Genomic DNA, 13,310 nt, shown 5'->3' on the forward strand with positions numbered 1-13,310 from the left:
TTTCCATGCCTCAGTTTTCTCACTTGTAAAATGGGAAGTCATAGTGTCATGGGAAAAATAAGAGATGCTTCCCCCACCCCAATAAAGTACCTAGAAGACTGTCACTCAGCAGGTGCTCTTTTATTTTCCTTTTTCTTTACTTTCTTGTTTTTTGAGACGGAGTTTCCCTCTTGTTGCCCAGGCTGGGGTGCAGTGGTGTATCTCGGCTCACCACAATGTCCGCCTCCTGGGTTCGAGCGATTCTCCTGCCTCAGCCTCCTGAGTAGCTGGGATTATAGGCACGCACCACCACGTCTGGCTAATTTTTTTGTATTTTTTGTAGAGATGGGATTTCTCTGTGTTGGTCAGGCAGATCTCGAACTCCCAGCCTCAGGTGATCCGCCCACCTTGGCCTCCCAAAGTGTTGGGATTACAGGCGTCAGCCACTGCGCCTGTCCTCTTCTCTTCTCTTCTCTTTTTTCTTCTCTTCTCTTTCTTTCATCTTCTTTTTTTCTCTCTTCCTCTTTTTTTTTTTTTTTTTTTTTGAGGCGGAGTCTTGCTCTGTCACCCAGGCTGGAGTGCAGTGGTGCGATCTCAGCTCACTGCAACCTCTGCCTGTCAGGTTCAAGCGATTCTTCTGCCTCAGTCTCCTGAGTAGCTGGGACTACAGGTACGTGCCACCACGCCTGGCTAATTTTTGTACTTATAGTAGAGACGGGGTTTCACCTTGTTGGCCAGGTTGGTCTCGAACTCGTGACTTCAGGTGATCCGCCTGCCTCAGTCTCCCAAAGTGCTGGGATTCCAGGCATGAGCCACTGCACCCGGCCTAAAAGTAAATTTATTATTTTTTTAAATGTAGGCTGAGCGTGGTGGCCGAGGGTTATAATCCCACCGCTTTGGGAGGCCGAGGCAGAGAATTGCTTGTCGTCAGAAGTTCAAAACCAGCCTGGGCAACACAGCCAGGCACCGTCTCCACAAAAAGTACAAAAATGAGCTGGGCTTGGTGGCAGGGCCTGTAGTCCCAGCTACTCGAGAGGCTGAGGCGGGAGGATCGCTTGAGCCCGGGAGGTCGAGGCTGCAAGGAACCATGATTGTGCCACTGCTCCAGCCTGGGCGACCGAGTGAGATTCTGACCTTAAAAAGATCAAATAAAGTGGCCTCCCAGCCTCCCTCCCTGGCGCCTCCACCATGTAACCCCCTGGACATTCGCGCGTCTCCTTGGCTGGGATGACCCCACTGATGGCTCTGTCGTGCGTGGCCACCTCGGACCCCCGGGAGCACTCTGGGGTCAGCAGTGGGGAGCGGACGCCTGAGGGGACCGTGGCACCCGCCCCGCCCCGCCGGGCCGGGCCTGCCCACTGCGTGCCGGGCGTGTCTGGGCGGGCGGAGCGCGGGCGCGGCGGGGGCGGGCGGCCAGGCCGGTCGGGCGAGTGCGCGGGGCGCGCGGGGCCCGGGGCCAGAGCTGGAGCCGGAGCCTGACGGGCGCCATGGAGGGGCTGCGGCGGGGGCTGTCGCGCTGGAAGCGCTACCACATCAAGGTGCACCTGGCGGACGAGGCGCTGCTGCTGCCGCTGACCGTGCGGCCGCGGGACACACTCAGCGACCTGCGCGCCCAGCTGGTGGGCCAGGGCGTGAGCTCCTGGAAGCGCGCCTTCTACTACAACGCGCGGCGGCTGGACGACCACCAGACGGTGCGCGACGCGCGCTTGCAGGACGGCTCGGTGCTGCTGCTCGTCAGCGACCCCAGGTGGCCGCGGGGCTCGGGGTGGTGGCGGGGTGGCGGCCGCGGACCCCCGGAGAGCAGCGTGGGAGGCAGGCGCCCAGGGCGGCCTCCTGGGCTGGCACTGCTTTCCCACCTCGCACTGCCCGCCCGGCCTCTCTCCTGACCCGGCCTTGCTGGCGTCAGTCTTTTGCTTCCCGGCTGTCTGTCTGTGTCTGTGTCTGTCTCTCTGCCTGTTTCTGTCTCTGCTGTTTTTCTCCCTCTCTCTTGTCTCTGTCACTCTCATTTTTGTCACTCTCTCGTCTCTCTCTCATCTCTGTCTCTTGTTTCTCTTTTGTCTCCGTCTCATCTCTCTCCCTCTTCTTTCTGTCTCTTGTCTCTGACTCTCTCTTGTGTCTCTGTGCCTATCCTCTTTGTCTCTTTCATCTCTCTCTTTTGTCTCTCTTTTATCTCTGTCTCTTTCACCTTTGTCTCTCTCATCTCTTTTGTCGCCCTCCCTCTCATCTCCATCTCTTATCTGTGTCTCCCTCTTTTGTTTCTGTCTCTTGTCTCTGTCTCATTTATATCTGTGTCTCTCATCTTTGTCTCCTCATCTTTCTCTCTCTGTCTCTGTGTCTCTGCTCATTTTGATGTCTGTTTTTTTCCTCTCTGTGTGTGTCTCTCTGTCTCTGCCTCTCTTTCTTTCTTTCCCTGATGGTTTGGTTGCCTGTGATCATCTCTGTCTCTGTCTCTCTTCTCTCTGTCTCTCTGTGTCTCTGCCCACTTCTATCTCTGCTGTATTCCTCCTTGTTTCTCCCTCATCTCTGTCTCCCTCTCTCATTTCTGTCCCCTTCTCTTGTCTCTGTCTCTCTCCCCATTTTGGTCTCTGCTGTTTTCCTCTTTGTGTGTGTCTCTGTCTCTCTTCCCCTTTGTCTCTTTGTGTCTCTGCCCGTTTCTGTCTCTGCTGTTTTTCTCCTTATGTCTCCGTGTCTGTCTCTTTTGTCTCTCGGTCCATTTTTGTCTGTTTTTCTCTGTGTCTGTATGTGTGTCTCTCTCTCCCTGTCTCTCTGTCTCTTTGTCCATTTGTCTCTGTCTCTGCTGCTTTTCTCTCTCTGTCTCTCTGAGTCTCTTTCTGTGTCCCTGTCCATTTCCGTCTGTGTGTGTGCGCGCATCTCTCTCTGTGTCTCTGTCTCTTTTGTCTCTGTCTTTCTCTGTGTCTCTGCCCATTTTGGTCTCTGCTTTCTTCTCTCTGTGTGTCTCTCCGTGTCTTTCTCTCTTTCTCTGTCTCTCCATTTCTATCTCTGCTGTTTTTCTCTCTGTGTGTCTCTTTTGTCTCTGTTTCTCTGTGCATCTCTGTCCATTTCTGTCTCTTTCTTCCCGCGGTGTATGTCTCTCTCTGTGTCTCTGTCTCTGTCATTTTAGTCTCTGCTCTTTTTTTTCTCTGTGTGTCTCAACATGTGTGTCTATCTCCGTCTCTTTGTCTTTCTCTCTAGGTGTCTCTGTGCATTTGTCTCTGCCGTTTTTCTCTGTCTCCCTGAGGGTCTCTCTCTCTTCCTTCTCTGGTCTCTCCCTACCCCCTTATCTCTCCCATAGCCCCACCCTAATGCCCGCTACCCACACTCACACTTGGATATCTGGGTCCCCAAAGAGGTCCCCTGGCCAAGATGGCCCTCAAGCGGGGTGTCTTCTGGCCCAAGGAGGGGTCTCCAGAGAAGGGCGCTGGGGCCACAGGAACAGCTCACTGCTGGCCTGGGGCAGCTCTGGGAAACACGTCGGGGTGGCCGTGCGGTGGTGAAGGTGACCTGGGACCACCACCTTGGAAGTGTTGAACAGGAGAGGGACGGGGGCCATATGAATTACCCTGGATTTTTTGGGGGTCACACTCACTGGCCCTCTAGAGGCTTGAGTCACCAAGCCTGTGTTGATGTTTTGAGGGCAGTAGCCTCAGATGCCACCCTGTTGCAGGAGCCTGGGGCTGCAGTGGGGGCGGGAGAGGTCCCTTTCCCAGGCCTTCTTGAGGGAAGATCTTAGCGGGGAGGGGGAGGCTAAGAGGATGATGAAGGATGGAGGTTCAGAGCTTGGGGCTGGGAGAGAGTGTTCTCAGCAGTGTACCTTCTATGAGGTCTGGGGACTGGACGACCCTCAGACGTCTAGACTGTAATCATGCAGTACAGAGTCAGCATTTATTGTGTGCCTACTGTGTGCCAGACTCCATGCTGGGCACTGAAATTCAGCAGTGACCCAGAGAGACCAGACCTTGCCTTCACAGAGCCTGCAGTCCCGTGGGACAAGAGCCAAATAATAGCATGGGAGAATGTCAGCTCGCAGTCGGTGCTGTGGGGGACGCGAGGAAGGTGGAGAGGGGTCAGTGACTGGGGGATGCCTCTCTGGAAAGGTGACATTTCAGGCTATGATGTGGAGGAGGTGGTTAAACAGAGAGTCAGGAAAGGGTGTTCCAGGCAGTGGGAACAGCCTGTACAAAGGCCCTGAGCCAGTACCTCACCTGGCATGTTGGAGGAACAGTGAGGAGGCCCGTATGGCTGGAGCAAAGGGAGAGAGGGAGGAAGGGAGGGCGGGAAGAGGCCAAGGCAGTTAGTTCATGCAGGGCCTTGCAGACTGCAGGGAGGACTTAGGCCTTGACCCTGAGGGAGGTGGGAGCCATAGAGGGCTGTGGGCAGAGGAGGCATGGGACCTAACTCAGTGCTCACAGGTAACCCCTGGCTGCAGCAGGGAGGACGGACTGTGGTGGGGGGAGGGCTGGAGACAGGAGACCAGGGTGGAGATCCCAGTGAGCCATGCTGGAGGCAGAGGATGGAAGCCTTCAGGGGAGACAGTTTTGGCCGGGTGCAATGGCTCACACCTGCAATCCCAGCACTTTGGGAGGCCGAGGCTGGTGGATCACCTGAGGTCAAGAGTTCAAGACCAGCCTGGCCAACATGGTGAAACCCTGTCTCTACTAAAAATACAAAAATTAGCCAGGTGTGGTGGTGCGCGCCTGTAATCCCAGCTACTTGGGAGGCTGAAGCAGGAGAATCGCTTGAACCCGGAGGCGGAGGTTGCAGTGAGCTGAGATCGTGCCACTGCACTCCAGCCTGGGCAACAGAGTGAGACCCTGTCTCAAAACAAAAAAAAAAGGAGAGAGAGAGACAGTTTCAACCTCCTCTGGGCTCCCACCCCACCCTAATGCCCTGCCCTTTGCCCCATCCCTGACCACACACACAGCTGGGGTTGATGGCGGAGTCCAGCTTTGTCTTCCCCAACAGACGGGGGCCCCTATCTGCCTTTGCTGTTCCCTGGCTGTGTGTCCCGAGGCAGCTAACCCACCCTCTCTGGGCATTGAATGGGTTCTGAGCTCCCCAGATCCCCAGACCACTCCCAGACCTGTAGAGGCAGAGCAGGGGCTACTAGTGGGTGGTGCAGCGCCAGCCGGGGAGGCCTCAGCTTCCGCATCTGAGAAATGAGAAAAACACTTTGGACCGTCAGCCCAGACAGTACCCTAGGGTGAAAAAAACCGTGGGGGCTGCTCGAGACAAACCTGCCAGGGCCTCTCTCACTTCCGGGTAGATAGGGCCCCCCTTCTCCCTCCCCCAGCCTCTCTTGCCACCTCCTGTTTCTACGCTCTGTGAAGTGCAGTAGTGACAACATTTTCTGCCTCGAGGCAGCAGCGTTGCAGGGAGACAGGTCGTCATGGGAGCCAGCAGGCACTCCATCATGGTCACGCTTTGAGAGCCTGTGAGATGCTAGGGGTTTTTCATGTCGCCTTACGGCTGCCCCCGGCGTGGATGCTAGTATTTATTTATTTACTTATTATTAGTTTTGAGACAGAGTCTTGCTCTCTCGTCCAGGCCAGAGTGCAGTGGTGCGATCTCGGCTCACTGCAACCTCTGCCTCCCGGGTTCAAGCGATTCTCCTGCCTCAGCCTCCCTAGTAGCTGGGATTACCGGTGCCTGCCACCATGCCTGGCTAATTTTTTTTTTGTTGTTGTATTTTTAGTAGAGACGGGGTTTCACCGTGTTAGCCAGGATGCTCTCAATCTCCTGACCTCATCTCTCATGATCTGCCCTCCTCAGCCTCCCAAAGTGCTGGGATTACAGGTGTGAGCTACTGCGCCTGGCCTCTTTTTTTTTTTTTTTTTTTTTTTTGAGATGGAGTCTTGCTCTGTCACCCAGGCTGGAGTGCAGTGGTGCAATCTTGGCTCACTGCAACCTCTGCCTCCTGAGTTCAAGCGATTCTCCTGCCTCAGCTTCCTGAGTATCTAGGATTACAGGCACCTGCCACCATGCCCGGCTAATTTTTGTATTTTTAGTAGAGACTGGGTTTCGCCATGTTGGCCAGGCTGGTCTAAAACTCCTGACCTCAGGTGATCTGCCCACCTCAGCCTCCCAAAGTGATGGGATTACAGGTGTGAGCCACCGTGCCTGGCCAGGTGCTGTTATCATGGGTGGTTTACAGGTGGAGAAACTGAGGCAGAGCAAGATTAAGCTGGGAAGGGGCAGAGCCAGGGTTTAAATCAAGCTTTAAAACCACGGCCTTCATCACTAAACCTTCCCCTGCTCCATTAGTGGGAACAGTTGTTATTATTCTGATTTCATTGGCATCAGTCTGTTCCTCTCTTCCTCCCAAGGCCCTCTATCTGTCTTTCAGCTGGTTCCATCAGCTCCGCCTTCAAAGTCTAACCAGAATCCGCCCACTTCTCAACCCCTGGCCCAGCCCAGCCACCCCCACCCAGGTCCGCAGCCCCTGCCCTTGTCCCCTACAAGTCTGTCTTCCCTGTAGCAGGTGCCAGAGGGCGCCTGTGAGCCCCTGAGTCAGGGCCCATCCCTCCTCTGCCAGCAGCCCTCCATGGCTCCCACTTCCCTCAGGGTCAAAGCCTAAGTCCTTCCCGAGGCTTGCAAGACCCTGGATGACCTGCTGTATTCCCTCCCTGCTTTCTCCTCCTCCCTCTCTCCTCTGCTTCAGCCACATGGGCCTCCTCGCTGCCTCAGAGCCTCTGGACAGGCTGTTCCATCAGCCTGGAATACTGTTCCCTCAGGTCCCCAACTCCCTCTCTCCCTGCAGCCCTCCCTGACCATCCTGTTTAAAATTGCATTCCAGCGAGACGCAGTGGCTCACACCCGTAATCCCAGCACTTTGGGAGGCTGAGGCAAGCAGATCACTTGAGTCCAGGAGTTCAAGACCAACCTGGCCAACCTGGTGAAACCCCGTCTCTACTAAAAATACAAAAATTAGCCAGGCATGGTGGCACATGCCTGTAATCCCAGCTACTGGGGAGGCTGAGGCAGGAGAATCGTTTGAATCCGGGAGGTGGAGGTTGCAGTGAGCCGAGATCGTGCCATTCCACTCCAGCCTGGGCAACAGAGTGAAACTCCGTCTCGAAATAAATAAATAATAAAATTGTATTTCACTCCGTCCCTGCTTCATATCTTTTCCCATCACTTGTCAGCGTCCAACTTCTCCACTCTTTACTTGTTTTTTTCACCTGTCTCCTACAGTAGACTGTAAACTCTATGAGGGCACTGCCATCCATCTTGTTCACTGCTGGATTCCCAGTTCAGTGCCTGGCACATAGTAGGTGCTCAATAAATATTAGTGGGATGTATTTGTCTCTGGAGGCAAGGAGTGGGCTGCTCAGAATATTTTTCTGGAGCTCTAGTGGTGCCTGGATGCAGGGGAGGGAATCTCCAGGTCAGAAGTGAGCCCTGGCAGGGGCAGGAAGAGGCACCAGCCAGACACTGGGCAGAACAGGGAAGCCTCGAATGCCAAGGCAAGGGCTGTGTTTTTCCTGCAATCTGTGTCTTTCTGTCTCCCTCTTTCAGGTAGTCTGGGTTGGAGGAGGCAGAGCCATGACCAAGGGGACCCGGGTATTGGCTGAAGGAATAAGCTGGGGTAGAGGGCACTTTTGGAAAACACTTCTCCCACCTCCCGGGAGCCTAGATCTCACTCCAGGTAAGTCATTGTAGTAGTTGAGACAGAGAAAGGACCTTAGAGATTGTGGAGACCATAGATAGGGAAACTGAGGCCCAGGAAGGAGAAGAGACAGATGTTATTGACCATCACCCCCTTCCTATGCTTCTGGTCCCTAGGGTAGGGACATGACCTCGGTGGCTCACTTCTCTTTGGACTAACATGTGCACCAGAGCCGTATGGCCCCTGACTTGCTGGGTGACCTTGGGAAAATTGCTTCTCCTCTCTGGGCTCTGTTACCTGTCTCCTTACAGTGAAGGATTGAGCTTTGGTTTTACTGCACTCTTTGCCTGCAATTCCTGCGACTGCCATCAGGTGGCAGAAAACAGCCACGTTCCAAGAGAATTTCTTGAATCCAGGAGTCGGAGATTGCCGTGAGCTGAAATCAGGCCATTGCACTCCAGCCTGGTGACAGAGCAGGACTCTGTCTCAGAAAAAAAAAAAAAAAAAAAAAAAGAGAGAGAGAGAAAAGGAAAGAAAACAGCCAAATTCACCAGTCACCAGGGGCCATCCCTGTACCTCTTAAAGGACACCAGGGACATCCACAGGAGGAGGGGATGACTATAGGTGTCACTGTCCATGTCAGGGATGTTAGGTCAAAGGGAAGGACAACTGGTAGAGAACTGGTGTTTCACCCTTCCCTGGGCCTGTATTGAAACGGGTGTATCCTTCCCCTCCTGTTGTTCCAGGGTCTGGGCTCCCAGGTGGATGGTGAAACCCTGGCCTGACCAGATGATACACACTGCTTCAGACAACTCCTGCTGGAGCCCCAATCCCTGACATGGACCTAGGACATTTTTTCTCCTGCCCAGCCTATCAGGAGGGAGCCTTGAGCCTTTCAGCTCTGCTGTGTGACTTTGAGGCTGTTGCTCCCCTGTTGGGGCCCCGGGTGCCCTGTCTTCAGTGGGAAGCACTGTGCCACCTTGGAAAGCTCCCATGGGCATCCAGAGGGCATCGCAAGAAGAGAAGCACAGAGGGGACAGGAGAGGCACTCGGAGGCACTTCCCCTCTTGCCCAGGACATTCTCCCAGCCACACCTTTGCCCAAGCCATGCCCCCTGCCTGGAGCACTTTTCAACCTCTTCTCTGCAGCTCCAATACACCTGGGATTGCAGTGTCCTCCAGGAAGTCTTCTCGGATTCTCTCCTTCCCAGCCAGAGAGCACCTAGCCCTCTTTGGGGCCCCCACAGGCCCTTTGTGCAGTGAACAGCCCTGGCTGGGGGTGCAGCCAGTCCTGACCGAACTCTCCAATGACTAAGCAGGGAGATGGGGACATCCCAGCTCCTGCTCAGGCCTCCAACTGCGCCCCATCTCCACCCCCAAATACCTCCCCAGGAGGTACCTGCACGGTTTCCCCCTTTCCCTTAAATCTGTTGTCTGCACAGGGTCTTGGGGCGGCAGGGGAAGGGGGTCTGAAGAACTCTGGCCAAGAGGATGAGGATCTGGGGGTAGGGAACTGAGCCGAGGCATGGGAGGTCATCTCGGGGCACTGCAGGGAGTGCCTTGTGGGAATTCCAGGTGGAGACCCTCAGGGCAGTGTGCCGGGCTTCCGTTGCACCTCTGACCCGGAGCCACGTCACGTAACGTTACGTTGTGCAGCCCTGGGGAGGGTCTTTGGGGAGGGAGTGCAGGGGCTGCACATGTCCTCGAGGGCCGTGTTCACTCTCCAGGCACCACGGGCGGAGACGCCGGAGCCTGGGAAGAAATAATGTTTTAATTAAGAGTCCTGTTGGCCGCAGGACTCAAAGCACGGACAGGTGGATAGTAAATCGCCACCATGGGGACAGCCGCGCCCAGATTGTTTGTTTGCTTAGCTCGGGGCAACACTTGGCCCCGGGGCTCCTGCTCGTCTCCCCTCAGAGCATCTGCTGAACTTCGGGCATCTACCCTCCAACTCCCGCTTGGCCGAGAGGAGGGGGAGAAGGAGGGGAAGAGAGAGGAGCCCCATTTCCCTCCGGCAGGCAGACCTACTGGAGCTGCTTTGCAGAATGACTTCGGTCTTGCTAGCCCCTGGGTGTGCCTGGAGAGGGGCCTTCCTAGCCCCCTCCACTTCTCCCTTGGTGCCTAACCCAGGACTCTGTCCACAGAGACCCACTGTGTGTCCCCTGGAGCTCCGCCTGGAGCAGAGTCTTCTGCTCTCTTTTCTGCAGAGGGTAAACCGAGGCCCAAGGAGGTTGTTAGGGACACAGAGGGAGGCAGCCCAGATCCCTGCTCGTGCGTGGTTTGGGACTCTGCTAACAGCTGGGCCACATGCATCTATCTCGAACCTGGATCCACTCTGTCACTCATTTCCCTGTGCATATTCAGGGACCTTCCTCCATCAGGTTTTGGCAAGAAAATGGGGCATTTAATAATCTCCCCAGTTCCATTCCTTGGTCCCTACTCCGTGTCAGGACCTGCGCACGTCTTTTTGGAGCCCTGTCTCGATTGACAGCCAGCCGGAGGCGGTAGCTCATGCCTGTAATCCCAGCACTCTGGGAGGCTGAGGCGGGCGGATCACGAGATTAGGAGATCAAGACCATCCTGGCTAACACGGTGAAACCCTGTATCTACTAAAAATACAAAAAATTAGCCGGGCGTGGTGGTGGGTGCCTGTAGTCCCAGCTATTGGGGAGGCTGAGGCAGGAGAACGGCGTGAACCCGGGAGGCGGTGGTTGCAGTGAGCCGAGATCGAGCCACTGCACTCCAGCCTGGGCGACAGAGAGAGACTCCGTCTCAAAAAAAAAAAAAAAAAAGATTGACAGCCTCGCTGCTCAGAGGCCGGGATGACAGCCCATTTTACAGATGGCTTTCGGCTTGCCCAGGGTCACCACCCTCTGGACTGGTGCCCCAGTAGCCTCTGAACTGAGAGGTCCCCAGCCCATGCTGGGAGCTGGTGGAGGAAGGGGGGGAAAGGTTTCCCACTTCTCGACTGGGGGTGGAGGTGGGAGAAAGCATTTTCAGGGCATTTTTGACATTTAACAAATAGTATGCAAATCTCATGCAAATTGCATGCAAATCATCACCCATTTCTTAAGCCTCGACAGCACTGGCGTGTCTGAAATAATAATGTTGGACCTGTCCCTTGGTGATGACCTGGGTGGGGAGGTGCACAGCCTTTTCCTTCCTCCCTCTTCCTGTCGCTTCCCATCCCATCTGTTCTCCTTTCTCCCTTCCTTCGCCCCCTTCCTTCCCTCTCTCTCTCTATCTTCCATTTTTCTCTTCTTCCTTCACATAATTTGTCCAAGGCCTCCCTGGCCTGAGATAGACATAAAGCTGCAAAAGTGGCTTCCTGCAGCCCATTTTCCAGGTTGGGAAACTGAGGCATGGGTCTAAGTTCCCACAGCCACACCGAGGAAAGCAGCCCCCACTGAATGTCACCATGCACCAAAGTGCACGGTCCTCGTGACACAAGAAGGGGAGATGACAGTGGCTGGAGTCATCAGAGCTGCTTTGAGGAAGCTCCAGGCCTGACAGGCTTGACAGGGCCAAGGGGAACTATTGTGGAATTTCTTGGCCTTGAATGACAGGCTGCTGATTTTGGATCTGGAGAAAGCTCACACTGACTCTTCTGCTCCCCCAGTCTGTCTTTCTCCTGCTACTCCATCCACATATCCCTGAGTTTGGGCCACAGTCCCTCCATTTGGTTTGCATGTCCCACCTTCTTTGTTTGGCAAGCTCCTATTCATCCTTGAAAGCCCTAGCTTCAATACCTGCTTCTTCATGCAGCCATTTCTTATCCTTCAAGAAGAGCCTACTTCCCTCAAGGCCGCTGCTGCTTCCAGTCTCACCTTCTGACTCACTCGGGATCCACCGAACTGGGAGGTCTGTGTCTTCTCCCAGCAGTCGGAGTCATCACTACCTTTGGGGCCGCAGGATCACCCAGCTTGGAACTAGATACAGAAATACTGTTTTGAGAGTGCACTGAATAAAAGATTAAATATTTGAAAGCAAGACTGGGTGTAAGCTTCCTAACTTGGCCTTGGAGCTAGCTCTCTTGGGCTTCATTCTACCCCATCTACGGTTTCAGGCTGCTGTTCTTTTACCCTCCTCTCACTCCACTCCAGGCCTTTGCACATGCTGTTACTCCAGGTGACACTGTTACTCCAGGTGACCCCAGGCCAGCCCCCTCCCATCTCTGAGCCGTGAAACTCAGAATCCCGCCCGCTCCCCGCCAGGGCCTCTCAGACTCGGCTCCACCCTGAGCAAGTCTAGGCTATGAGGACTTTCGGGTGAGACTTGGCAGCTGCCATCTCGCTAGGGCCTGCGGCGTCCCGGGGAGGAGCCACCTCCCGCCTTGGCCGCCCACCTAGTTTGTGCTCCAAGAAGGTCCAAGGGAATTCTCCTAGAGGGCAAGTGAGTCCAGGCGGTTCCCAGAGGAGACATCAGCGGTTTAGCCAGAAACTACCAGGACCTGGAATTGCCACTTCTGTCCTGCCCTGCCTCTGTCTGTCTGTTCTCTTTCTGTGAGACTCCAGGCTGGACTCTGGCATTCTCTTAACTCTGAGCATTCATTCAATGAGAGATATCAAGACAGATGCTGCTCCGGCTGCCACAGACAGTGGGGCAGGTTGTTCACTGCACAAGAGGACCCAGCTGCAGAGGTGAGAGGGCCCCAGGAAGGGGCCCTTCTTTGTTTTTTTTTTGTTTTTTTTTTTTTTTTTTTGAGATGGAGTCTCGCTCTGTCACCCAGGCTGGAGTGCTGTGGCCGGATCTCAGCTCACTGCAAGCTCCGCCTCCCGGGTTCACGCCATTCTCCTGCCTCAGCCTCCCGGGTAGCTGGGACTACAGGCGCTGCCACGTCGCCCGGCTAGTTTTTTGTAGTTTTTAGTAGAGACGGGGTTTCACCATGTTAGCCAGGATGGTCTCGATCTCCTGACCTCGTGATCCGCCCGTCTCGGCCTCCCAAAGTGCTGGGATTACAGGCTTGAGCCACCGCGCCTGGCCTGGGGGCCCTTCTTTGTAATTCATCCAACAGCTCCCATACAAGTCAGTGCTGGTTCTGACCTTGTCATCTTTCTTTCTCTCTCTCTCCTCTCTCTTCATCTGTCTCTGTGTCTCAGTCTCTTATTTTATTTTTGTTGAGACAGGGTCTTGTTCTGTTGTCCAAGCTGCAGTGCAGTGGCACAATCACAGATCACCGCAGCCTCAACCTCCCCAGCTCAAGCGATCCTGCCACCTCAGGCTCTTGGGTAGCTGGGATTATAGGCACACGCCACCACACCCAGCTAATTTTTAAATTTTTGTAGAGATGGGGTTTCGCCATGTCGCCCAGGCTGTTCTGGAACTCCTGGGCTCAAGCAACCTACCTGCCTCGGCCTCCCAAAGTGCTGGGATTGCAGGCGTGAGCCACTGCACCCAGCCTTTTTTTCATCTGCTCTCTGTCGCTCTATTTCTCTCTGTGGTTCTGTTTGTATCTCATTATCTCTGCCTCTCTTCAATGTCTGTCTCTCTGAGTTTCTCAGTTGGTCTGCATCTCAGTCTCTGTCTCTCTCCATGTCTCTGTATTTTTTTTTCTCAAATCTCCTATTGAAAAGGACCCCTCTTTCCCTGGGCCAGGCTCGGTGGCTCATGACTCTAATCCCAACACTTTGAGAGACTGAGGCAGGAGGATTGCTTGAGCCTCGGAGTTTGAGACCAGCCTGGGAAACATGGCAAGACCCAGTCTTTACAAAAGCATTTAAAAATTA

General features: G+C 54.7%; 1 protein-coding gene across 2 annotated transcripts; it reads left to right on the plus strand.

The window, feature by feature from the left end:
- Window positions 1–1,362: 1,362 nt before the first annotated feature.
- On the plus strand, window positions 1,363–11,570 carry LOC115899129. Of its 2 annotated transcripts, XM_030936079.1 has the most exons (3): window positions 1,363–1,726; window positions 7,495–7,624; window positions 8,332–11,570. In XM_030936079.1, the coding sequence occupies exons 1-2, from the start codon at window positions 1,467–1,469 to the stop codon at window positions 7,496–7,498; spliced, it is 264 nt and encodes an 87-aa protein (XP_030791939.1). In that variant the 5' UTR covers window positions 1,363–1,466; the 3' UTR covers window positions 7,499–7,624; window positions 8,332–11,570. The 2 variants fall into 2 exon arrangements, with proteins under 2 accessions (XP_030791939.1, XP_030791938.1); XM_030936078.1 differs by lacking the exon at window positions 7,495–7,624 and having other exon boundaries at window positions 1,398–1,726; window positions 8,332–8,872.
- Window positions 11,571–13,310: the final 1,740 nt, after the last annotated feature.

The sequence above is a fragment of the Rhinopithecus roxellana genome, chromosome 8, assembly GCF_007565055.1.
Source record: "Rhinopithecus roxellana isolate Shanxi Qingling chromosome 8, ASM756505v1, whole genome shotgun sequence".
In the NCBI taxonomy this organism is placed as follows: Eukaryota; Metazoa; Chordata; class Mammalia; order Primates; family Cercopithecidae; genus Rhinopithecus; species Rhinopithecus roxellana.

Coding starts and splice junctions, on each gene's coding strand:
- LOC115899129 (XM_030936078.1), top strand. CDS start 1,467: ATGGAGGGGCTGCGGCGGGGGCTGTCGCGCTGGAAGCGCTACCACATC. Junction 1,727..8,331: donor CTGCTCGTCAGCGACCCCAG/GTGGCCGCGGGG, acceptor CTGTTGTTCCAG/GGTCTGGGCTCCCAGGTGGA.